The 23142-nt window shown below is 50.0% G+C and overlaps 10 protein-coding genes across 10 annotated transcripts; 4 read left to right on the top strand and 6 right to left on the bottom strand.

Moving 5' to 3' along the window:
- The first annotated feature begins 74 nt into the window (after positions 1-74).
- Positions 75-1612, top strand: AUEXF2481DRAFT_40797 (uncharacterized protein). Its single transcript, XM_013487768.1, has one exon. It carries the CDS (start codon positions 130-132, stop codon positions 1315-1317), a length of 1188 nt encoding a protein of 395 aa, XP_013343222.1. The 5' UTR covers positions 75-129; the 3' UTR covers positions 1318-1612.
- A 1269-nt stretch (positions 1613-2881) lies between these two features.
- On the bottom strand, positions 2882-4168 carry AUEXF2481DRAFT_5715 (uncharacterized protein; the record flags this gene model as incomplete). The annotated part of the gene is made up of 5 exons (XM_013487662.1): positions 2882-3588; positions 3639-3762; positions 3816-3887; positions 3941-3958; positions 4016-4168. The coding sequence occupies 5 exons, from the start codon at positions 4166-4168 to the stop codon at positions 2882-2884; spliced, it is 1074 nt and encodes a 357-aa protein (XP_013343116.1).
- A 536-nt stretch (positions 4169-4704) lies between these two features.
- On the bottom strand, positions 4705-6944 carry AUEXF2481DRAFT_108858 (uncharacterized protein). The gene is made up of 3 exons (XM_013487903.1): positions 6074-6944; positions 5205-6022; positions 4705-5155 (listed from the first exon to the last, which is right to left on the bottom strand). Exons 1-3 carry the CDS (start codon positions 6753-6755, stop codon positions 4823-4825), a joined length of 1833 nt encoding a protein of 610 aa, XP_013343357.1. The 5' UTR covers positions 6756-6944; the 3' UTR covers positions 4705-4822.
- Positions 6945-9243: 2299 nt separating this feature from the next.
- On the bottom strand, positions 9244-10069 carry AUEXF2481DRAFT_5713 (uncharacterized protein; the record flags this gene model as incomplete). The annotated part of the gene is made up of 4 exons (XM_013487661.1): positions 9244-9680; positions 9789-9876; positions 9948-9967; positions 10021-10069. The coding sequence occupies 4 exons, from the start codon at positions 10067-10069 to the stop codon at positions 9244-9246; spliced, it is 594 nt and encodes a 197-aa protein (XP_013343115.1).
- A 50-nt stretch (positions 10070-10119) lies between these two features.
- Positions 10120-11708, bottom strand: AUEXF2481DRAFT_261845 (uncharacterized protein). The gene is made up of 2 exons (XM_013487902.1): positions 11381-11708; positions 10120-11292 (listed from the first exon to the last, which is right to left on the bottom strand). Exons 1-2 carry the CDS (start codon positions 11523-11525, stop codon positions 10532-10534), a joined length of 906 nt encoding a protein of 301 aa, XP_013343356.1. The 5' UTR covers positions 11526-11708; the 3' UTR covers positions 10120-10531.
- Positions 11709-12312: 604 nt separating this feature from the next.
- Positions 12313-13357, bottom strand: AUEXF2481DRAFT_30193 (uncharacterized protein; the record flags this gene model as incomplete). The annotated part of the gene is made up of 2 exons (XM_013487699.1): positions 12313-13207; positions 13269-13357. 2 exons carry the CDS (start codon positions 13355-13357, stop codon positions 12313-12315), a joined length of 984 nt encoding a protein of 327 aa, XP_013343153.1.
- Positions 13358-14312: 955 nt separating this feature from the next.
- On the top strand, positions 14313-15473 carry AUEXF2481DRAFT_66322 (uncharacterized protein; the record flags this gene model as incomplete). Its single annotated transcript, XM_013487817.1, has 2 exons — positions 14313-15078; positions 15112-15473. Coding segments are annotated over 2 exons (1128 nt in total), but the record flags the coding sequence as incomplete, so codon positions are not given.
- Positions 15474-15821: 348 nt separating this feature from the next.
- On the top strand, positions 15822-17263 carry AUEXF2481DRAFT_98403 (uncharacterized protein). Its single transcript, XM_013487901.1, has 3 exons — positions 15822-15894; positions 15983-16733; positions 16811-17263. The coding sequence occupies exons 1-3, from the start codon at positions 15881-15883 to the stop codon at positions 17027-17029; spliced, it is 984 nt and encodes a 327-aa protein (XP_013343355.1). The 5' UTR covers positions 15822-15880; the 3' UTR covers positions 17030-17263.
- Positions 17264-17547: 284 nt separating this feature from the next.
- Positions 17548-18945, bottom strand: AUEXF2481DRAFT_66082 (uncharacterized protein; the record flags this gene model as incomplete). The annotated part of the gene is made up of 3 exons (XM_013487794.1): positions 17548-17967; positions 18046-18679; positions 18761-18945. The coding sequence occupies 3 exons, from the start codon at positions 18943-18945 to the stop codon at positions 17548-17550; spliced, it is 1239 nt and encodes a 412-aa protein (XP_013343248.1).
- A 342-nt stretch (positions 18946-19287) lies between these two features.
- On the top strand, positions 19288-22848 carry AUEXF2481DRAFT_108847 (uncharacterized protein). The gene is made up of 2 exons (XM_013487900.1): positions 19288-19728; positions 19783-22848. Exons 1-2 carry the CDS (start codon positions 19358-19360, stop codon positions 22472-22474), a joined length of 3063 nt encoding a protein of 1020 aa, XP_013343354.1. The 5' UTR covers positions 19288-19357; the 3' UTR covers positions 22475-22848.
- Positions 22849-23142: the final 294 nt, after the last annotated feature.

Here is a 23142-nt window from a genome sequence, read left to right as displayed (position 1 = left end):
CGCAGTGGTCCGTGCACATTCGAGTCAATGAAGGCGGACGGATTCCCCGGCCAAAAACAAATCTGCTCCTTCCACTTGCGCAAACAAAACGCCGTCACTCACAACAAGACAACACAAGACAACACACACATGATGGGATCCACACCGGCAACAGCGGCAAGCGCACAGCCGCCCGTCACAATCGTCTGCGTCGGCATGGCAGGCAGCGGCAAAACGACCTTCATGCAACGCATCAACTCACACCTCCACTCGAAACAAACACCACCCTATGTCGTGAACCTGGATCCTGCAGTGCGCAAAGTGCCCTTTGACTCCAACATCGACATTAGAGATAGCGTAAACTACCGCGAAGTCATGAAGCAATACAACCTGGGCCCCAACGGCGGCATCCTCACATCTCTAAACCTGTTTGCGACAAAAATCGATCAAGTGCTGGGCATTCTGGAAAAGAGGTGTTTACCGGAGATGCAAGAGAAGGGGCAAGAGCACAAAGTGCCCAAACATGTCTTGATCGATACACCGGGCCAGATTGAAGTCTTTGTGTGGTCGGCGAGTGGAAGTATTTTGCTGTCTTCGCTGGCTTCGTCGTTTCCAACTGTTTTGGCCTATGTCATTGATACACCGCGCACCACTGCCTCGACATCAACTTTCATGTCAAACATGCTCTATGCAATCTCCATCATGTACAAGACACGCCTGCCCATGATCCTCGTCTTCAACAAAAACGACGTCAAGAGCGAAGAAGAAGCCATCGACTGGATGCGCGATTTCGAATGCTTCCAAGAAGCCCTGCGCAAGGAAGAAGAGGAGGAGGCTGAATCTGGCACTGGAGGCAGTGGATACATGGGCAGCTTGCTCAACAGCATGAGTCTTGTGCTGGAGGAATTCTACAATGGTCTTGCTGTGGTGGGTGTGAGCAGTATGACAGGCGCGGGCATTGACGCTTTCTTCGAAGCCGTGGAAGAGAAGAGAGAAGAGTTCAACAAAGACTACAAAGCCGATCTCGACCGCAGAAGAGTCGCCCGCCATCAAGAAAAAGAAGCAAATCGTGAAAAGGAAGTCGCCAGAATGATGAAGGACATGCGTGTAGGAGGAAGCAATAAGACACGCACACCAAAGGAAGAACCCGAAACTGTCTCAGAAGCCGAAGAGGAAGACGAAGACAACCAAGGCTTGGTGGAGCGAGACGAGGATGAAGACGTCAGTCAGGAGGGCTTGCAAAAGAGATACCAAGAAGCCTTGACAACAGGCCACATGTCCGGCGAAGACCTAAGTTTCGCAAAATACGTCCAAGCTGCCGGTATGCAGAAGAAGTAGAGAGTTGGCTTTTGATAATTTTGCCCCCCTTGCTACTTGTTTAACAATAAACAATTGACGATTTACGATGCACCCCCTTCCCTTTCACTCCCCCATTCTCAGAAGAAAAATCTTGAGACGACGCCAAAAAACCACCCGTCTCTTTCTATACTCGGATATTCAGGCTTTATCCGGTATGATTTTTAGTAATATCTTGAAATAACGTGGCCATCACAAAACACAACAAAGGGGTTTCCGAAGCTGGGGATTCTTTTCATAGCATGATTTGAAGATTTGAAAAAAAACTACAAGAACGTTTCAATCGTGTGGGCCAATTGCCGGTGTTAAGCGTGCAGTAATAAAGTTTGCGAGTACTTGCCACAAGCGCGAGTCTTAGTTAATGTGTAGGTGTTTGTTTCTTATGCTTGAAGCAAATGTGTAGGAGGGATGAAGGGGGAGGAGGAGTAGAGTCAGAGGTTTATAATATCGATGGAGAGGTACTCCATTCTATGATAAGGCTTAAAACCGAGGTGGAATTCTTTCTCTTACCCCATATTAGCAAAAATTGTACGTCTAGAAACAAAATATAATAGAGAGTATTAGCGTTAAATTCTTCTTGCTCCTGCCCGTTGCTCAACTTGATCGGTGGACAACTGTAATGGAATATGCTGATCTCCGTGTATCTAGATGACTAGTCTTATCATGCCTCTTCCGCAATCCATCAATTTACTCTTGGGGATGTACGGTACTCTCATGGTTGACATGTAGAAGGGCAGCTTTGATATCGTAGCCTTGGAAAGAATTGCTCAAGCTGGCGTCGAAGCTACGAATTATGGTTAACCACATCTCGATGAGCATAATGTCAATTCTAGTCACTATACAAACTCATTGACGGACAGCAAGAAGCCTCCCTTTTCCTCGGTGAGATAGACCGAACTCCAGAAAGCAAGTGTTCAGATAACTATAGAATAGGCCATGACCTACGACGACAGTTCTGTTCTGTCATCAGACATTCCGGCTTTACAACCGAGCTTTGGAAATCTTCCACCTCCCGATCTTGTCCGAGCTCTACGTATAGCGCCTTCTGCATCACAATTGCGGACAGGACATGGAGAGAAGCCAATGGGGTCGCCAGACTCTCAGTCTCTCGTGATGGAAATTTTGTCAAAAACGTCATTGCTCTTATACTTATTAAGCCACCGAAAATGAGTGAGATAGCAAGATACTCAAATGATATAAAGACCCGTGAGGCCCGCTTACTCGCCTGTCTCCGAGCTGTGCCTTCACTAGAGGTTGAAAGTTTGATCGAGAGTAAAAGCAAATGCACTGACCTCTACCTAGTCTGCTTGTAGTACTTTACGTAGATGACCAGGCAGAAGTTGGAAGAATCGTGACGATTTATGGTTGACTCCAGGGTAGATCCCTTGAGTTGGTTGCCGAGCAACTGAGAGCTGACGACCGCATCGAGGGGTGTGGAATGTTCTGATAGTTGGTTGACAAGACCATAGTGTATTAACATCTATCCAAGCAGGCTTCAGAATCCATTAGATTATATGCAATATCATGCTTTTCTCTCGGCCCACCTTCACGCAGATGCATTGACTAGACACTCCGGCTTGCTCGGGTTTCTTGCTCTTCCAACACTCAGTCCTCTTTGTCTAGCCACATACATGACTCTCTCAGGATAGTTGCTGATGATAGCATCAACGCCATCATCAAGCAATTTGCTAATCGTAACTTCGGCATCCACAGTCCATGGGATGACCTGCATGTCCAACGCGTGAGCTCTGTCCACGATATCCTTGGTGGTGAATGGAACGTAAAGAGGGCTGTTGACAGTAGCATCACTCGAGTTACCAGTACCGTGATTTGGCGAGAGGATCGATGAGCCGATAGAACGTGCTGCGGCTACCCAGTCACCGTTGAAAGAGTCGAGGTCGACACCACCCAGCCAGGGGTAAACACTGTTTTCCAGCCAGGGGTAGGTCTTGTTAGTCTCGTCAGGCACGACTGTCGTCTCATCGAGCAAAGCCACGATAGGCACTTCGGGGTATGCGGAGTGGATGCCGATGAGAGTGCGCCAATCGAAGGACTGGATGGAAGTGCGAGACTCAAAGCCGTGCTTTTGGAGAATCGGGACAAGATCAGTAATGTATGTGTCTACTGAAAGAGTCTCATTTGGTGCTGTAGGTGAGAGCTTTGTTTCGAGGTTGATTGTCACCCCCTTGTCGCCGTAGCAGTTTACCAGCTCCAAGACTTCTTCCAGAGTTGCGATTGTGGTGCCAGGGTGGACTTTAGTCTGTGAGCTTGTGGTCCTGCATTCGAAGTCAAGTGTCACCTACGTTCTTGCTGAGGATGAGCCGCAAGTTGAAGCGAGCAATCAAGTGTTTTGACTTGTGCAAGTGTCAAGTTGGCAATGTACTGGCCAACATACTCTCCCGTGCACTTGGTAGGATAGATCCAATGCTATTACAGCGGTCAGCCAAAGCATCGTCGAAGTGCTCAGGCGAAGCTCTTACATCATGCCAGATCACTGGGACACCATCACTCGTAAACACAGTATCCATCTCGAGCACATCAACGCCAACCTCCTGCATTACTTTCAGCTACAATTCTTGCTGTAGAGCATCATTCGCAGACATACCATAGCGTGGGCAAAAGCCTGTGATTTTGAGATCAGTCATCATGATTCAATGCAGTACTTGCTCTTAGGACTCACCCAAAGAGATTCCTCATCTCTCATACCCAAGCCACCGCGGTGACCTTGGACCTCTATCCTCCCAGTCTTATCAAGATAAGGAATGGTAAATGGCATTGCATTGACAGCATTGATAACCGTAAGACCAGCAACAAGAGCGAATGAAGGCGACATAGTGAGGACGACTCAACCAGGATGACGAAGACAGTAAGTACGGAGCGGAGGTGAGAGACAATGTCGACATATCGAGAGATAGGGCATGATACTTATACCTGATCACAGATAACTTGTCTCGGCTACACCTCAGACCGGACATCCGCACGTGGAGGAAACGATACGCTTGTTGGATGTGTGAGTTCGCTTGGCAGAGTAAGCCATGCAGCTCAAGCCGGATTGATGATCCTTATACCAGCAAAGAGGCCGGCATCACACATGAACGGTTCTCTCAATCGGATGTCCTAAGCGAGCGCGACAGACAGTCGTGCATGGAGTTTCTGAATTCATTTGTTTGGATGGCTGTGAGAGGAGCGCGAAAGAGTTGTTCTTCCGTGGTTGTTGACAGGAAGTAGAAGTGTTTTGTCGATGACGTGCAGCCTTGACTTGACAGAGTTCGCCAAGGAGAGATCTACAAGGTCAACCATGCTGCCAAGAGACCTTACAAGCGGCCGCTCTTTTTTCCCGCAGCATGAGAGCTCCGATCGGTGATGGGTGTTGTGGACAATGATTTCTAAATTCGCTTTTGTATTTGTTACATCAGACAACTCGAGACAACTTCCTCCCTCGACTGAAAAGCCTCGTGCGCAAATACTCCTTCCTCGCACGTCTATACTAATTCTTGCAAACGTTCAACTTAGCGACAGAAGGATCATGGTCTGAGATCTGCTCATCTCTGGTGACCCAGGTGTTAATGTGTACATGCTCGTACTGCGCCTTTGGCTTTAAAGCCTGGCTGATGTACATGTGGTCAAGTTCCTGGCTATTCATGTCGAACAGATAGGTGTATCTCTCGAGAGCTGGGATGTTGGCAGCCTCATCGAGATCGCGTAGATTCGAGACTGCGAGGAAGTTCTCGAGGGGCTGTACGAAAGCAAACTCATTAAAATCACCAGCGACGATGATGTTAGCCTTCTTGTCTTCTGCGAGAATATCTGCAACGAAGTCCTGATCGTTGTTAGTATAATGTTGGGGAAATGTTCTAAGAAAGACTCACAGCAGTCAACTGCATCTGTTCTTGACGATCCTCAACACCTCCATTGACTGGAGGACGAGCATCTCCTTCAATTGAGGAAGAACCTCCCTTGCTTCCGAAGTGAACATTGATAGTGAAAAATGAGTTCTTGCCATCCAAAGTCTCGAATGCGGCGACCAACGGCTTACGACTGGCTGTCCAAGCAGGATTGAGAGGATCGATACGTCCAGGGTTGTACTTGAGTTCCGGACCAGGAAGGACTTCATTCGCATCTGTGCTTGAGCCAAAGTTTGGTTTCCTCAACTGCAAAACATCGGGGTTGTAGAGATAAGCAGTACGAATATTGCCACCGGGAGCACCACCGTCTTTGTCGTCAACTGGGTCAATCTCAACAAACTCATACTCGGGTCCACCAATGCTGGCAATAGCTGAGATCAAAGTGCTGAGAGTCAAATTTGCGGTCACTACAGCATCGTTGGTCTCTCCGTTGTTGTCTTGAATCTCCTGGACGAAGACGAGATTGGGGCTGCGGAGATAGTTGACAATATGGTCAGAGATGTTGACAAGGTGGTCAGAGCCTGCCCACAGGTTCTCAACGTTGTAAGAGCCCACAGTCAGGCCGCTACAGTCGCCATTGGATACAAGGCTAGTGGCTGGTGGAAGTACAGGCTCGACACCCTTGGTGATTTTTAGCGCAGTCAGAGGCAGAATGGTGTAGTAGCCGAAGGAGTAGCTGACGACTCCAGTAATATCACCGAGTGTGTCTCCGACTTTGGTGATCACTGGGTTCTTTGAGCCATCAAGCGGCGAGCCAATGATGATGGCCTCGGGATTGGCATCTGTAACTCGTTAGCCTCAGGTCATATCGCTCACGAATCCACTCAACACACCTTTGTCGACAGTTGTCAAACCGCCACGCTCGTTCAAACCAGTCACCTTCCAGTCACCCACAACCCACGTATCGCCATAGTTGTTAGGCTTTGTCAGTGCGTGAGCACCTTTCACAGTGACAAGCTCGCCACTGAGACTTTCCCAGAAGTCCATACCATAATTACGGGGGATCAATGTAGGGTTGGAGACTGAGATCAAGCTGACATTGTTGGGCACACCAAAGACGTCACCATTATCCAGTGCGGAGAAGGCTTTGTTGGGAGGGCTCAAGGTATCTCTGCCAATGACAAGAGGGCTTGTAGCACTGCCAGACGAGACTTTTCGTACCAGCTTGGGGTTGATGATCTCCGTCAAGTAGACATATGCTTTGGTTGATCTGTACTCTGTCACAGTGCCGTTGAGCTCGATGATGTCTCCCACTGTAATGTTCTTGCCGAAGTTGCGGTCAAAGACATAGACAGACTCCGAGGTCCTGTCGTCCTTGTCGGGGATCGTTGAACGTATCCAGATACCGCTTGGTCCTTTGGCAGTAACGAGGCCATTGACGTTGGTCACGTTTTTGCCGTTGTATGGCGACAAGTATTTGTTGCCATTGATCTGGCTGATGGTTTCAGCAGACACAATTTGTCCGCTAATTGAAGCAGCAGTCAAGAGCTGTAGGTAGGTACTACTAATCTTCATGATGATGATGTAGAAAGGAAGTGATTGTGTGTGAGTTCCGGAGCCATGCTGGTCGCATGTAGCTTTGTGATATACCTTCCATGGTCTTGACTTACTTGACTGTGCCCTGACGGCGACCTCCTATGACCGCGGCTGATAAAAGCGAGTCGATATGCACAGTCAACACGTTGTCAGGTACGGCCATTGTTGATTGGATTGTTCCTGGGCAAGCGCGAGAAGCTAGGAAAGATGGCGGGAGATCTTTCGAGCGCGGCGAGACTTGGCAGTACTTGGCATGGATTACCGACGACCTCTTATCTCTGCACCGTGTCGGAGGTCGCCTTGGATAATTGGTTATCTCCCTTCTTGCCTGGTCTTGTCCTAAGAAGCGCCAAGTTCATGCCATATGCTTGTATGAATGCTCTGCGATTCTAGCCTCAGCACGGAATATCATCACAATCATCCGCACATAACTTAGCCGATGGACCGAGGCAAGGAAAACTTACAGATGAGGCAGGTGAGACTTTCGAGACGAAAAGCACACGCCCGGATATCGCCTATCATCACGAGTCGAAAATGTCAAGAAGACATGAAGATCTTGATACGATTCGCATTGTTCCCCAGACCACCGACTTCAATATTTGACGCGAAAATCGTCGACATACCCACTTATCAGATGCTTGACAAGCTTGGCTGACCGTCCCATGTCGTCGCTGATTCACTACACAAGCTGTTCATTGACAAGCACCTGAGTGGCAGTTGCCTTCACCACCTAGAGATGAGCATTAGCGACAGGACTCCTTTTCCAAGCATTGTGTCGTAACTCACAGTACGTTTCACCATCACCGGATCAGACTCGCTTCGCCACAATAGTACTAAAAGGAGAACTTGACATATCGAGAGACGAATCCATCCTGCTCGCAGATCTCAAGCACCGCAACTTTACACCCATCATTAAGCGTGATAGCGTCGTCAACAAGAAGAGGAAACGTGGTGCCAAAGACGTCGGAGACATACTGTCAGGCCACGAACATCTGTTTTAATATGACCATCTCATCTATGACCAAAGAAGCCAATGGAAGAGCTCGAATCGACAATCGGCAGCAAGAAGACCGAGCTAATCTCTCTCAGACAACAACACAATACCAGAAGTGTGGGAGAAAAGACTTGCAAGCTTTTCGAAACAGTTTGGGACGAGAAGCTTCGGCAGGATCGAACTCTCGATCGCAGAATCCCCACATGTAAGAGATGCGGTGGTCTTGGTTGTGAAATTGCAAGCGCGTCAGATCCTTCTTGATCACAACGACCTAGTTTTTATGGCGACAATAGTATCGCCTTTCCGTCTGATATCTAACCATCAAAATTGGCTGGTAGTGAATTCATGCTGTATTGTGTTCTCTCGCGATAGAGCAAGAGCGCGGTCAATGCCAAAAAATTGCTTCCAACTACAGAACTCGTGCATGCCCCATCCTCGATGGCAGAGATTCCGGCCAGTTATGCCAATACACTTGTTATTCCTTCAAACCGGCTGGGAGCAAAAAAGCGCCCACAAGTCTTTGCAGTTTAATTGATGTATCAAAAAGTCTTCATTTGTGGTCTTTAAACCTCAAAGGGCTTCCCATGTTGTCTGTCAACATTTGGATCCAAAGTTTTTATGAGGGTATGGATGCATGACTGTAATTGATAATAACGTGGTCCATTGAAATGGGAGTGGTGATTTACTTTGTTACCATTATCTGCCAAAAGTCTATCCCAAATGCTCTTGGAGACCGGTATACTTGCAAGTCTCACAACATCACTTCCTCTTTGAATTAACGACTACCAGATGAAGGGCAGCGTACTTTGATCTCGCTGAATTGACTGTCATCGTAGCAGGTTACTGCCTCAAACATGATCGTTCCAACTCGAGGGCAAGCTCGAGGAGAAGACGAAGCGAACCGGGTCGGTGACACTTTTGGCCGGGCTCCTTTGCTCCATCCCTCGTTCTCCACATATTCTTCTTGTTTATCGAGGGCGAGAGTGAAGGAGCAAGATTTACGCGTTGGTTTCATCGATCCCGTCCTTCTTCCTTCTCCTACCTCCCCTCATCGCAGCACCCATGTGACTTGGTGAGAATATCACAGACAGTTCATCGTTTGGAGGGATCCAACTCACGTCAGGATCGACTCGGGGATGGTGGAAATGAGAGGTGCAGGAAGGTTGTAGAATGTCTATCTATGCCTTTACGGGTGATGTTGAGTGGCTGGCTTCTAATGGATAAGCCAGCTCGAGGGATTAGTATCATTGTCAAGTTCGGTCAGACCTGGACTTCTCATACACTGTGATACAACTCATCAGTGGAGCCATGATGGACGGTGAGGACGATCGGACGAATGTGCGGCAGATGAAAATATCAGCTTTGGTTCGTATGCTCAATGTGAAGCTTCCAATTTTGTTCGAGAACCAAGTCTCTTCCTTTGATCTTCCTCTTCCAAGCTGCCCAAGATGCTTCCCAATCTCAGACGTACGCCTACTGAGGCGCAACCATAGGCGGCTCGGCCTTATTCTTCTTCTTCTTATCCTCGACCAACTCCACGTTATCCTCCGGCACCTGCTCATACTTGTCACACAACCACTCCAAAATATCCTCGCTCAAATCTCCCTGCACCGTAATAACTTCTCCCACACCTCCCGGCATTTTGGTAGCAGAACTTCCAGTTGCAAATTTCTTACCCAACTCTTTTGCTACTTTTTTGATGTCGAGGCCGAAAGCTTCCAAGCCAGAGACCTCGGTGACGTGTTTGCGCTTGTTGCGTTCTACACGTTTGATTGTGATTTTGGAGGTGGCGAGTTCTTCGGCGCGGCGGGCTTCGGCGGCGGTGGCTTTTGCTTCTTTCTTTTTTGCGTCTTTTTCGGCGCGTTTTTGTGCGTCGACGGAGAGGGTGGAGAGGTTGGCTGCTACGGCGTCTGTTTGAGTATACAGATGTCAGCTGTTGTAATCACAGAGCAGAGGGGCTGCAGAGGTGTGGTAGAGTGGAACTAGTGTCAAAGGCGGTGAGCAGAGGCAAGACGGACCTTCAGAGTAGAGCTTGGAGTGGAGGTCAGGGTGGTTGGAGTCGAGCCATTCTTCGCACTTCTTTGTTGTGCCACCGAATTCACAGTACTGTGTGGTGATACTCCGTCAGTCTCCTTGCTCTTGCGGTACTGTGTTCGTCGGCGCGCTGCCTAACTCACTTCTGGGGGAAGACTGCAGACTGTGATGAGAAGGTCAGTCAAGGTTTAAAACATCAGTTTGATGAACACTCACCTCCGCAGTATACGACCTGTCTAGGGGGAAGGGTTGCTGTCTCTGACATGATTGTGATGATGTTTTGTATCGTGTTGTATCAAAGTGAAGCGCTCTTGGAGGGGCACAACGTCAGTCTGGACATGTCACCGCGGGGTCTCGCGGCCTTGGCAAGATCTTCTCCGCAAATGTCACCTCATCTCCTGCTTCGTTCCTTCCTCCTCGTCGTACTCGTACATCCATCATATCAGGAGGCTAGAGCTGCTATGTGTTTGTAAAAGTGTTCATGTCTCATTCTCGTGATCAAGCTGCATAGCTAGCTAGGTATGTAGGGTTTTCCGGAGTTTCTTCCATCTTTTCAACCATAATTCCAGGTCGAAATCATCCATAACAGTACAGAAGCAATTCTCATCGCAATTGCGGATCAAAGCGAGCGTCATATTTCAGAGGCGCTTCCTTGTGCAATGCTTGCTGCGGACTGGAAAACGATAGTCACATCGAGTCCCAAGTCCTGTTGATACATCGGAGTTTATCAAACATCAACACCCTTGCAGACGACACCCTTGTGCCATTCATACTGCATCTTGCGAGCGACCTCATTGGCCGACTCATGGCTGACCAGAGCACTGACAAGATAAAAGGCAGCATCGAGACCAGTCGAAATGCCACCGCTGGTGATGACACGGAGACCACCAAGCTTGAGCTGAGCACGTCTAGCGTTGCTCTCACGACGAGTGTTGCTCTGCTTGAAAGAGAAGCTGCCCTTGCGAGCGTTGCTAGCACGATGACCCGAGTGTGAGTCGGAGCGACGGCGGATGTAGGGGTTCTCCTCCTCTTCGTTGATGTCGAAGCGGAGATTGTTGACGACATAGCGCTCCTCCATGACATCGAAGCGCTCAGACATGTCGCGATGAGAGACGCTCTGGTTGAGGTTCTCCATCTTGATCATGTAGTCGGGGTGAGTGGTGGCTGACAATCCAGAAAGGATGCCAGTCTCGGCCACAAAGAGGGAGCCGGTGCAGACCGACATGAGAGTTCTCTCTCTCATGGGGTTCTTGGTCTGGATGTCGGCATAAGCCTTGATCAGAGCCATGGGCTCGGTACCCTTGTTCTTGCCGAAGTAGGGGATGCTGAGCACGTTGTCGGTGCCTCCACCGGGAACGATGACAACGTCGTAGTTGGAAAGGTGCTTGTGAGCCTCGCGGAAGGTCATATCGGTTTTGAACGAGACGCCTTGGGCAGAGGTGACATACTCGGAGTCACCGACGAAAGTGACTTCGAAAGCCTTGCTTTCTGTGATATTACGAGTCAGTCTTCTGACATATGTGCAGCTTTGCACAAGAGCACGTGATGCGCAGATCATGCATGGAACATGACTTACCAGGATCATTGGGATCGTGACGAGCGTGGCTGAGAACTTCAAGAGGACCGATGAAGTCGAGGGCGTCAAGGCCTGAGTGGAGAGTGAACAGGACCTTGACGGGCTCGGGCATGCTGCCATCACCGTCCTCTGCGATTGCACTCATCGAATCGGTATTGTAATGTGAGAGTTGGGAAAAGTAATTGAAGATTGGTTTGAGACTCTGATGAGCTCGATGGAAGAAAAAGAAAGAGGTGGAAGAGGAGGAGCTGCTCTGGCTTTTGTAGTGAAGAGCAGGGGAGCTTAGCTAGGGCAGCTACCTCCATTGGCTCAGGTGAGCTGACCCATCACGCACCTTCCCAGGTACCTGCGACTGCCCTCTTCCCCATACTTTTACCCCGCACTTGGATCTACGTACCAGAGGATGGCAACGGAAGGCGTGCAGTAGCGGGTAAACCTTGAATGGGAGCTCTGAAACGTCTGATTGGAAGTGTGACCATTCCCACATGATTCAAATCAAGCAACAAATACTTCTACTGGCGACAAGAAACCATGACAACGACTCTCGTCCTTTGAACAGTCCAATTGCACCATGATAACAAGTGGGATGCTGTGAGCAAGACGAGTCTCCTGACAAGTTCCGTGATGATCCCCAGAAGGAAAAGCCAGGGAAAGCTACCCCACGCTGGGCATGACATGTTTTGGGTTTAGCTGATTACGTCTGGTGTCATGCGACACATGCTTGCAAGAGGCATAGCTTCGGAAAAGAAGGATACAGGCCCAGGTACGTACGCAGCCACCGGTCTTGCGGGATTAAAGAGCCTGAGGTTTCGGAGCTCAGGACTCACGTGCAGGGAAGCTCGATGGCATGGGAAGTTGAATTGATTGAGCCTCAATGGCATTATTGACTAGATGACAGGGAGCATTCCAACGTATAGAGTTTCAATGCCATCTCAGTGCTTTCCTTCCAGCGCGTCGAAAGACTGCAAGCTATGTATGGCTCTCTCGTAGGTCCACATGGTAATGGCACTGGCGGGAGCAGCTTTGAACAGTCCAACGGTCAAGCCTCTGTACAGACTTCGCGCTCCTTCTTTGGCCACGATTGAGGTCAAGGTGCGAACGACACCAGTATCGTAGGCAGGAATGTTCTTGTGCACATACTTTGCTCGTGTGGGACCTTGAACCTGCAATCTCTTTCTGACCGTGTCAAGTGGGAAGACGACGGTCTTTGACATCATGCTAGCTAGCACACCTGCTATGGCATCGCCAGAACCGAGCGAGTGCAGAGGCATCGACACGCCGGCAAAGGCGGGTTTCAGTGACTCATAGAAAGCGAAGAATAGACCCATGTATGGCACAATCTGGCCAATGCCAGCACCCAAGCCTCGAAAGAAGCCTTTTGGTCCTTCGTTCTTTGCGATATCGCGAATGGAGGAGCGAAGGGAAGTGTAGACACGATCGTTGCCCTGGGCAGCGAAGCGCGTGCGAAGGAGGTCGAGCGGGTATGTGGCTGTAGTGGCAGCGGTGCCTGCAACAGCCCCAGCAACGAAGCTGACAGCAGTACCAGGCAGTTTATAGTTTGGAGTGAGATCTTCTATGGCCTGAGTCGCAGAGCGATATGCCAGAAATTGAATGCCACCATACGCCAGGTACATGCCTTCAGCAGGCACATTGCCTTTCCATAGACCGGTCAAACCTTCTTCGCGAAGGATGGTCTTGAGGGTGAAGATGGTGCCCTTGTAGACGGGACCCTTATGGGCTTGGTTGGCGTATGATAGCGGATCGGAGAGAGAGTGACTCTGCAGTTGCAGACGGATCTTGACGACGTCCAAAGGCGCGATGCAGAATCTGGCGCAAACATCAGCGACGGCCTTGAGGGCAAGCAAAAGTGTGGGGACGTCGAGCATACCTCGAAACAAGACCGGCTATGGCACCAGCGGCAACGACCTGCATGCGAGAGCCCTCATCTCGGAGCTGCTCGACTTTGTTCTCAGACATGCATCTGCCGGTGACAAGGAAAGCGCGATCAGCTTGAGACCGAGTCTGCAGTAAACAGCCGAGGAAGAGAGAGCGCAGGAAAGCTTGGACGCTGCCTCTGGCCCGTCAAGAATCTCCACAACGCGCTCGCGACTCCACGAATGCTGTCCTGAACTCCACGTGCTTTCATTTTGAAGTGAACGAGAAAGTAATGAGTGCAGCGGTGCGACCTGGCGCTGCTGTCTTACGCAGAGCAAGCCATGCTCATACGGCACCATGTATCGCCCGACGATGGCAGACAAACGCCGCAAAGTCCGTGAGCTACGACGACTTGCTCGAAAAGATGGACAGGCAATACTTGCAAAAGACGCCTCGATCTAAGCCGTCACGGGACCGAGAAGCACCGTCGCAAGACATCTCTCAGTCTGCATCTGACACGACACCTCGACCAGCCAGCGGCCCTGTCAGATTCAGACCGACAGATCGTAGCAATGTCCAATCGCAACGCAATCCGCATCTGTCCAGAAGAACAACAGCCAGACCTCCGAGAAAGCATACCCCGATCGAGGAGAAGCCTCGTCGCATACCACCACCGATCTTCAAGCCGACTCCAGGACTAGTCACTGAGCCACGTAGACCAACCGATCCCACTACTCGAAGTGTTGGGAGTCCGTCGGAAGCGCCAGATCCGCCGCAAGACTCGCAATCGGAACTGCTGACGGAGCAACCCGCTGTGGAACAAAGCTCAGATCCCACAGCCACTTTCACCCTCTCATACGAGGCATTGAAGAGGAAGTCATCCGGGAAAGCTGCCTTCAGATCGCTTCCTCGGCATGTCGATTCGATACCGAAAGTTCAAGCTCAAACCGAATCATCTGCTGAGACAACAGATGAAACGACTGGATTGAAGACTCCCTCGAATCCCCTGGAAGCTGTTACCATCACAAAATCGAGGTATGACAAAGTTGGCAAAGTGTTTGATAACATTTTCCTACGGGACTCCTGCGCATGTGCCAAATGTGTAGATACATCCACGCGTCAGAAACGCTTCGACTCTGCCGACATCCCCACGAACATAAGAATTAGATCTTTGCAATACGAGGGCGACAGTGTAGTGATCACTTGGAAACACGACGTCTCCGGTTACGGCCCAGACCACCAGACTCGCCTGTCCAGAAATGCAATCACGCGTAGTCCACATGGACCCCTCACTACTATGTATACCAGCGGGAAGTCGTCATGGCATCGTCAAAGCTTCGAAGCTCGCGCCGAGGACTTCGACTACAACGAATACATGTCGGATGAGAAGGTGGTCTCCGATCTCTTGCGCCAACTTCACACTCACGGTCTGGTGTTCATCAAGAACGTTCCCGAGGCAGAGTCTTCGGTGATTGAGACAGCGAATCGCATTGGACCGCTGAAAAACACCTTCTACGGTGACACGTGGGATGTGCGTAGTGTCTCGAACGCGAAGAATGTTGCTTACACAGATGTGCACCTCGGCTTCCATATGGATCTTCTTTACATGCAGCAGCCCCCAAGACTGCAACTCCTCCACTGCCTCCGTGCATCGACAGAAGGCGGTGTCTCTCTGTTCAGCGATTCCTATCGCGCCATGGATCAGCTCCACAAGATGAATTACGACGGCTTCCGAACTCTCGTCGAGACGCCGGTCAACTTCCATTACGATAATGACAGTCACCATTATTTCCGTCAACGACGCACTTTCCAACTGCAGGACGGTACACCTTTACCCCACAAGGATATGCAAAGAGTGTGGAATCTCTTCGAAGCAGTCAATTGGGCACCTCCTTTCCAGGCGCCCTTCTGTCACAAGACCGATGGCGACGTTCATTTCGCCGAGAGCATACGAGCATGGCATCAAGCCGCACAGCTCTTCAGAGACTTGACAGAGATGGAAGCCAACGTTTACAGGCGGCAGATGGCCCCAGGTGAGTGCGTCATCTTCGATAATCGCCGTGTTCTGCATGCCAGGACTGCATTCGCCGGAGGTGAGAGGTGGCTCAGAGGCGCTTACCTCGACGACGATCCGTATCTGAGTAAGATGCGAGTGCTGGAGAGAACGCATGGCGGTTCTTCGAGGAAACCCCGAGCGAGAGCAGCGCCCGGTGCATAGATGCGTGACAGGGTGTCCATAACATTGTATATACTTGTCAGCTGAACGGGGCGATGTATAGTAAGTAGCTATTGGTGAAGCGAAACGTGCACAATCTACATCTTCTGTCCTTTGCCAACCAATGTGATTCGCGTCTCTTCTCAAGCTCACTTCTCATGGAAATTGGCTCCCTCACAGGTGCGACTATTCCACCCCGAAAGACACTCTGTCGTCTCATGATCACGTCGTTTGTCCGCGAGCAGGGTGACAGAAGTGACGCTAGGAGAGGTGCCAAGCCTCGATCACTATCGATAAGAGCAAAACGCCGACCGACCGACAGACTTTCTCAAAAGTTTGCCTTTGCAGCAAGGCAACTTCATCGTCGCATAAACACCCGCAAGAAGAGAAAATCACAAACCTCCGCAATCATGTTGAGACAAATGTGCGCATGACCCTTCAGTCGCTTCCCTCGCGCGGAGACTCGATGACACCCCCCAACTCGCAAGTACTGACTCTTGTCTTCGTCACAGCAAACCCAAGAATGCGCGAAGCAAGCGCGCTCTGGAGAAGAAAGCGCCCCAACTCCACGAGAACCCCAAAATGACCCTCTTCCTTCGCTACACATCATGCTCCGAGATTGTCCAACTAGCCATGGGCGACCTGCACAGTCTAAAACGGCCCATGGCTCAAAAATTCACAAAGAAAAACGACATTCACCCCTTTGAAGATCCTTCATCGCTGGAATTCTTTGCCGAGAAGAATGATTGCTCTCTGATGGTCTTTGGCAGTCACTCGAAGAAGCGCCCTCATACTGTTACTTTTTGCCGCATGTTTGACTTTAAGGTCTTGGAGATGTTGGAGTTGCATGTCGATCCCGAGACTTTCAGGACGATTTCTCAGTTCAAGAGTGCAAAGGCTAGGGTGGGCTTGAAGCCTTTGGTGTCGTTTTCGGGGACTGCGTTTGATGCTCCCGTCGCAAACAACTATACCCTGGCCAAATCCCTGCTTTTGGACTTCTTCAAGGGAGAGGATACGAATAATGTGGATGTGGAGGGTTTGCAATACATGGTTCACATTTCCGTTGCCGAGGAAGAGGATGCTCAACCTGCGCCAAAGATTCAACTTCGCACATATATGATCTCGACAAAGAAGTCTGGACAATCGCTTCCTCGTGTCGAGGTCGAGGAGATGGGCCCGAGGATTGATTTCCGCATCGGTAGAGTCAAGGAAGCTGATGTGGATATGATGAAGGCTGCCATGAAGAAGCCCAAGGGTCTTGAGGTATGTTTTTCGCTGCTACTTACACTCTCTTTTCTTCTTTCCGGCATCCTTTTTTACTAATACACTCGTGTGTACAGGCAAGAAGCAAGAAGAACATCGAAACCGACATCATCGGTGACAAGGTCGGACGCATCCATCTCGGCAAGCAAGACCTCAACGACATGCAGACAAGAAAGATGAAGGGTCTCAAGAGAAACAGAGACGATGACACCGAGGGCGGTCCCGTCGTCTCTGATGACGAGGGTGAGGACGTCGAGTTTGACGGTGGTGTCGAGATCAAGAAGATCCGCGTCTAAGCTACCTACTTGCTGTCCACCATTTGAGTGGAAGAAAGCATGAACAGAGGAGACTAGCATGTGTGTCTTGATACACACACGCACACCGCAAGGAAGAAGAAAAAGTACTTGTCGCATTTTTTTTTTTTCGAGCGTGGAGTTTCGGATCATCACCAATTGTTCATTCGGGGTTCTACTGCCTTTCGTTTGGTAGAAAGTAGGGCAAAAAAGAAATCCACAAAATTTGCAAAGATATTCATGTTGCCTGTGTCAAGTGTTTGAGCTGATCAGTTCTTCGAGTATCTCGAGTGCTTCTTGCAGCATGGCAAAGCATGGGTGAGGCGATTCTCTGTCCTTGTTTTGATATGTGAGCTTTCTCTCGTTGTTGCGTCTCTCTGTATGAATGTCTATGAGCTTTCTCCTTTTTCCTTTGTATACAACAAAACGCCAATCCGAGTCATTCCTGTTATGCTTTTTCTTTCTTTCTCTTCCTCGAAGGCAAATCTTCTTCAAACAAGTCTCCTTCTCTTGCTCACAATCTATGCAGCAGCCTTTGCAGCAGGAGCAGCCTCTTCGACACTTCCCTTCTTCTCGATGGCTTCCGCCGGCTTGGCATCAACATCAGGGTTGTTCTGCACCATACGCTGCAGAGAGTCAGCAGTTTCAGCAAGCAGTTGTTCAACAGCAAAGGTGTTTTTTCTGTCGGGCAATATGCTTGATGAAAGCATAGAGTCTATGGGAGGGGTTGAAGTGTTTTCTTCAGAAGCTTGCAAGGGGTTTGATGTGTTGTCAGAGGTTTCGACGGATTTGAGAGCGAGGAGTTGGGCAGGGGTGAGGGATTTGAAGTAGCGGGCCATGGCTGTGCATACCAGGAGGTTGCGGAGGAGAATCATAATGGTGACTTTGCCGACCGCGGGGACGTAGATCGAGGCGTGTTCTTTTACTTCTGGCGTGAAGTTCTGTTGGTAGTGAGAGATGCATGTCAGTGATGCTGCTCGTCTTTCCGACCGTCTTCCCAAGGACCGAGTTGTACTCACCTTCTCGCTCGAAAAGTTGATGCAGACTGCACCGTCTCTGATCTTCTCGACGGGCACCTTGAACTTGTCGCCGGGCACACCACTGATGACGACGTCACTGATAGCAAGGCAGTCGTCCATTGTCATGTCGGGCTTCTCTTCCACGACGTGTTGCTGGGCGCGAAGACCCTGACCTCTGCTGAATCTTTGTACACCGGTAACATCGACCGAGTAGACCTCTGCACCGTCGTTTGCCAACAGTGCAGCCAGCGGTCTACCCACGACCTCACTTCTGTTGATGACAGTGATTCTTCTGCCCCACAATCTCTTTCCATAGTCCAAGATGGTGTTGTAAATGTTGAGATATTCGAGGATCTTGATCATGGCCAGCGGTGTGCATGGCAGGATGGACTTTTGCGTGTTGTGAGGAGGGTCGAGGAAACGGATGTTTTGGTACATGTTGTTGATGAGCTTGGGTGACAGACCCTCGACATCCTTGTGCATGTCGACAACGTATTGGAGGGTGCGGTCGCGCGAGCTGTTGAAGACGGGGTAGTAGACGAGAATACCATCTACGGCATCATCAGTGTTGGCATCGCGGATGGCCTCTTCGAGCTCTTCACGCTCGCACTCGCGCAGGGTGAATGCAAAGCCACTGTGAGGTGGGAAGATGTCATGTTAGCCAGCCTTCTCCTGTTCCCCTGGGAGGGAGAGACGGGAAGAAGAGAGCGCTCACTTGTCGATACATGTCTTGCCAGTCCAGTCGGCGTACATGCGCGCCGCCGGGTCCTTGTTTGCCAGAAAGCCGACGAGATGAGGCTTGCGATCCAATTTAGCCAGTCCCTCGGCCACCTCCGCCTGGAGCTTCTTTGCGATGTTGGCCGCAAGGACGACCTTGCACGAAGTGGGGTTGACGCTCATATTGCTGAGGATCGAATTTCCGTTTGGAGAAATCAATTGCCTGTGATCGCGGGTTGAATGCGACTCTTGTAGCTGTTGAAGCCTTGCGACTATTGATATTGCAGTAGAAATGTGCAAACAAAGAAAGAACTCACAATGTGCCTGCCCTATTCAAATCTTTCCCTATGTCTTCCGAGTCACACTCCCCCACCAAACTGTGCATCACCTAAAAAAATGTTTCGGCATTGCAACTGTCCAATCAGAGAGCTGTTTCATTGAGGTCAGAGGTGGCACGGACCGCCGCCGAACAAAACATAACGCACGTCATTGCGTAACAGGCCCGCGTCTCGAAATTCGTCTATCAAAGAGACAGATCACTTGCGACTTCAATGGTGGCGGGTTGAAACATTGACAGTGACACCATAAAACTATCATGTCCGACATACAACTCTACCTGGTCGAGGCCGATAAGAACAAAGACGAGGCTAGAAGGCTGGCCGCTCAATCCGCACAAGCTCTTGCCTCTGGTGAACTCAAGCTTGTCCAACTTATCGAGAATGCCGGCGAATACATCAACCACGAGGATGCTTCCTTGCGAGTCAAGGCGCTTGCATATTTAGCTGATGTTCTGGAACAAGTTGCTCCAAAGGTTCTAAAAGGTCAACAGCGTAATCTCCTATGCGGCTTCATTCTCACAAGAGTCACCGATGATAGCGAAGGAACTGGACATTGCGCCAGAACGCTTATAGCACTGGAGAAGCTGGGTAAATGGGACTCGGCGACTGCTGCGAACATCGCCAATACGTGGGTCTTGTCAAGCCGATTGAGCAGCGAACATCATGGCTAATACAGGTATAGCTTTGTGAGCGACTCTCAGACTCTGAGGGATCACAAGTTGCAAAGCGAACGTTTCACAATCCTCCAGCTTCTGGATCTATTGTTGAGGAACTACCGAAAAGCGCTCAAGGATCTACACAACGATGACCACGATTTCCTGGCCAGATTCATCACCTACTTTGACGGAGAGAAGGACCCTAGAAACCTGATGATTGTCTTCTCCATCTTGCAGGTACCGATGACCGAGTGGGATCTCGGTCCGCATGCCCAAGACCTCTTCGATTCAGTCTTCAATTACTTCCCTATCACATTCAAGCCTCCACCAGGCGACCCATACGGTATCACTGCGCAGGATCTCAAGGACCGTCTGCAGGGCTGTATCTCGGCCACGTCAGACTTCGCTCCCTACTCCTTCACCGCACTTCTCGACAAACTTGATTCTAGTTCTATCAACACCAAGCGAGATGTCCTGGCCGCGCTTAGGGGATGTGTCAACAACTATGAACCTGCTACCATTTCTTTGTACTCTGTGACCCTTTGGGACTCGCTCAAGTTTGAGATTTTGAACGTCGAAGAAGAGGATCTGGCCCAGGAGGCTCTTGCTACGCTTGCTGCAATCGCCAACCAGTTGAGCCAGCTCCAGGAGGGTGCGCTTACAGCTTATCTCAAACCAGTCATCAAAGAGTGTAACGAACATCTCGAGGATGCGCCTACCAAGCAATCCCAAGCCGCGGCTCGCATCATCAACAGCATTGCAAAGACTTCTCCCGAGCTCGCCAACACACTGACCAAGGCCGTCCTTCCTCATCTATTCGAGCTTTTCCAGTCGTCAGAGTCAATTGCCAAGAGACGTGGACTGATCGAGGTCCTGAACTCTTTGATTAGCGCGACAAAGGATGTCTCGGATCAGTGGAAGATCTATAACGCGGAAGGTGTCCTCGTGGCAGATCGTGCTGATGAAAGTGCCTTGCGCGACTGGAGCACAGAAGCTTTGGAAGCAATGCTTAGAGCTGTTGTGAACGCTCCCAAATCTGAAATATCCTTCCGTCTATTTGCTATTGCAGGTCTCATCGGTATGGTCAAGATCCCCAAGCTATTGTCCGATGGGGACGTCGCACGCATTATCGAATCGTTCACGGACATTATCATCCAAGAACGCTCCGCCGCAAACTCAGAAGTAGAGGCAGCGGCCATTAGCGGTTTGGCTGTAACTGCTCATCACAGCCCCATAGTTACCTCAGAAAAGGCTTTACCCACCTTCCTTGCCGAACTACCGGATAATCCTACTCTCGGTACTGGATACGAAAAGGTCCTCGAAGCTTTCACAAAGCTCAGCACAGAAACACAAGTCTTCGATACAATCGTCTTGCGCTTGAAGAATAAGCTACAAGCTGCTCTACATCAAGGAGCAAACATCACTTACATCCACGCACTCCTTATGGCCATTCTTTTCGCTTTCTCCAATGGCTCTCCCGGTACTGAGAATGGAGTTATCAAGTTCTCGTACTTCTCAGACATTGTAAAGCCCCTTCTAGACCAAGCTCTCGGTCTTTCAGGAACCGATGCTCGCTCGTTGAGCGATCACACAAGTACTGATATCATCGGCCGTATCAGCAACATCATTCTCAAATCACACTCAACGCATGTGCAGAACCAGGTGCTGGCGGAGTATGAGTCCTCTTTTAGCTCATTCGGAAAGGACACATCCGATGCTTACTCGAAGGCCGCCGTCATCGCTTCACTACATCTCAACGCTGCTTTCCAACGGGAGGCTCTGAGTCCTGAGTCAGCTACGAACCTACTCGGAGCTTTGGCTCGTACCGCAAACAACGAATTCACGTTGCCAAACGTGCAATTGTCGGCACTTCGACAAACTGCTTTGGTGGTGAACAAATTCATTCCTCCAGCTGATCTAGAGAAGTCTCTGATCAGCACTTCTACGGACGTAGGATCTCTGCTCGGTCAAAATCGCTCTGCCGAATCAATCATTCTGGCCTTCTCTGTTGTGAAAGGTCTATTAATACAAGGCAAGAGCAACAAATCCACAACAGCTTATCTTCAAAGTCTGTTGGAATTGTTGTCGGATGCCACATTCGGAAGCGTGGCAGCTCGTGGCTTCGTTACGATCCTCGCTCCTGACGACATTTTGTGCAAGGAAAACCACTGCTATGTGTCTGGCCTTTACAAACAGAAAACCTTCAATCAAACAGTACCGGCCATCTCGGAAGCGACCAAGTCTGCTGACTCGGCCGTAAAGCCAAACTACCTCGTCGCTCTATCGGGCATACTCAGATGGTTGCCTTACACGATCATTGAGAACTCTTCGTCAACCCTCGTGTTGTTGCTGTTGCAATCGCTGGATCTGCAAGACCGAGCCCATCAAGATGTTAAATCCTCAACATTAGTCTCAGTAGAGACTATCATCACGCAGAACGCATCAGCCCTCTTCGAGCACGCCTCGTCGCTGATCTCGCGTCTGCTTGCATGCACAGGGTCTTTAGACAACACGCCGCAGGTTCGCAAGGCTGCACTGCGCTGCTTGACACTTCTTCCAACTCAATTCAAGCGCGAGGCTGTAGTGCCGTACAGGCGACAGGTGGTTAAGCGGTTGATGGGCTGTCTTGACGATGGCAAGCGCGCTGTGCGTACAGAAGCTGTCCGATGCAGGACTGCTTGGCTCAGCCTTGACCAGGAGGATTCGGACGAGGAGTAGAAGTCTCAGCCAAGGTGGTTGATGGCGCCCCCCTCATCGTGGGGTGCGCTAGTCAGAGTTATGTGGTCTGTTGTCTTATACCTAGTTTCGCTCCACCACAAAATTTTCGTCAAATGTTGATAGAGTATAGACTTTTCGATTCGCAATCTGTCAAGACGTTTGTTTGCTCGGAGTGAACTCTGACATTAGCGGTGACCCGTGATTGGTAGAATTGGACGAGTGAGGTTATTCCAGGGTAATACTAGGTTTGAGCTTGCGTCTATTGACCCCATGGGCCCTTTTCCTCCTTCGAGACTGGAGGAGTGGTCCAAGCAAGACATACTACTCCCCCAACTGAATGTGAGTTGTTTTTCCAAGGCTTTCTTGACCAATAGACTGCATCTGCTCCACTGTTTCGCGCGTATGCTTCTTGTCATGCCATGTTGGAAAGTATCTCTCCCGGTTGCGACTTCCTGCTATCGCGATTCACCTGCTTTGAACGTGATCTGAGAATGGCAAGGGGATGCTAGCCTCGACATACTCGCATGTATCACCGTCCTTGTCGAATAGCTTCTCGTCGACCTTGTCGATCTTGTCTCGATCATTGCTGGGCTGAAACAGGGCTCCATTCTTTTCGCTTTTGGCATGTGTGTTTGCACATGATCTTTATGCTGGCTGGGTATGGTGAG

Source organism: Aureobasidium subglaciale (assembly GCF_000721755.1).
Source record: "Aureobasidium subglaciale EXF-2481 unplaced genomic scaffold scaffold_12, whole genome shotgun sequence".
NCBI lineage: Eukaryota > Fungi > Ascomycota > Dothideomycetes > Dothideales > Saccotheciaceae > Aureobasidium > Aureobasidium subglaciale.
The sequence above is the reverse complement of the archived record's forward strand: the minus strand, read 5'-3'. Positions and strand labels throughout refer to the sequence as shown.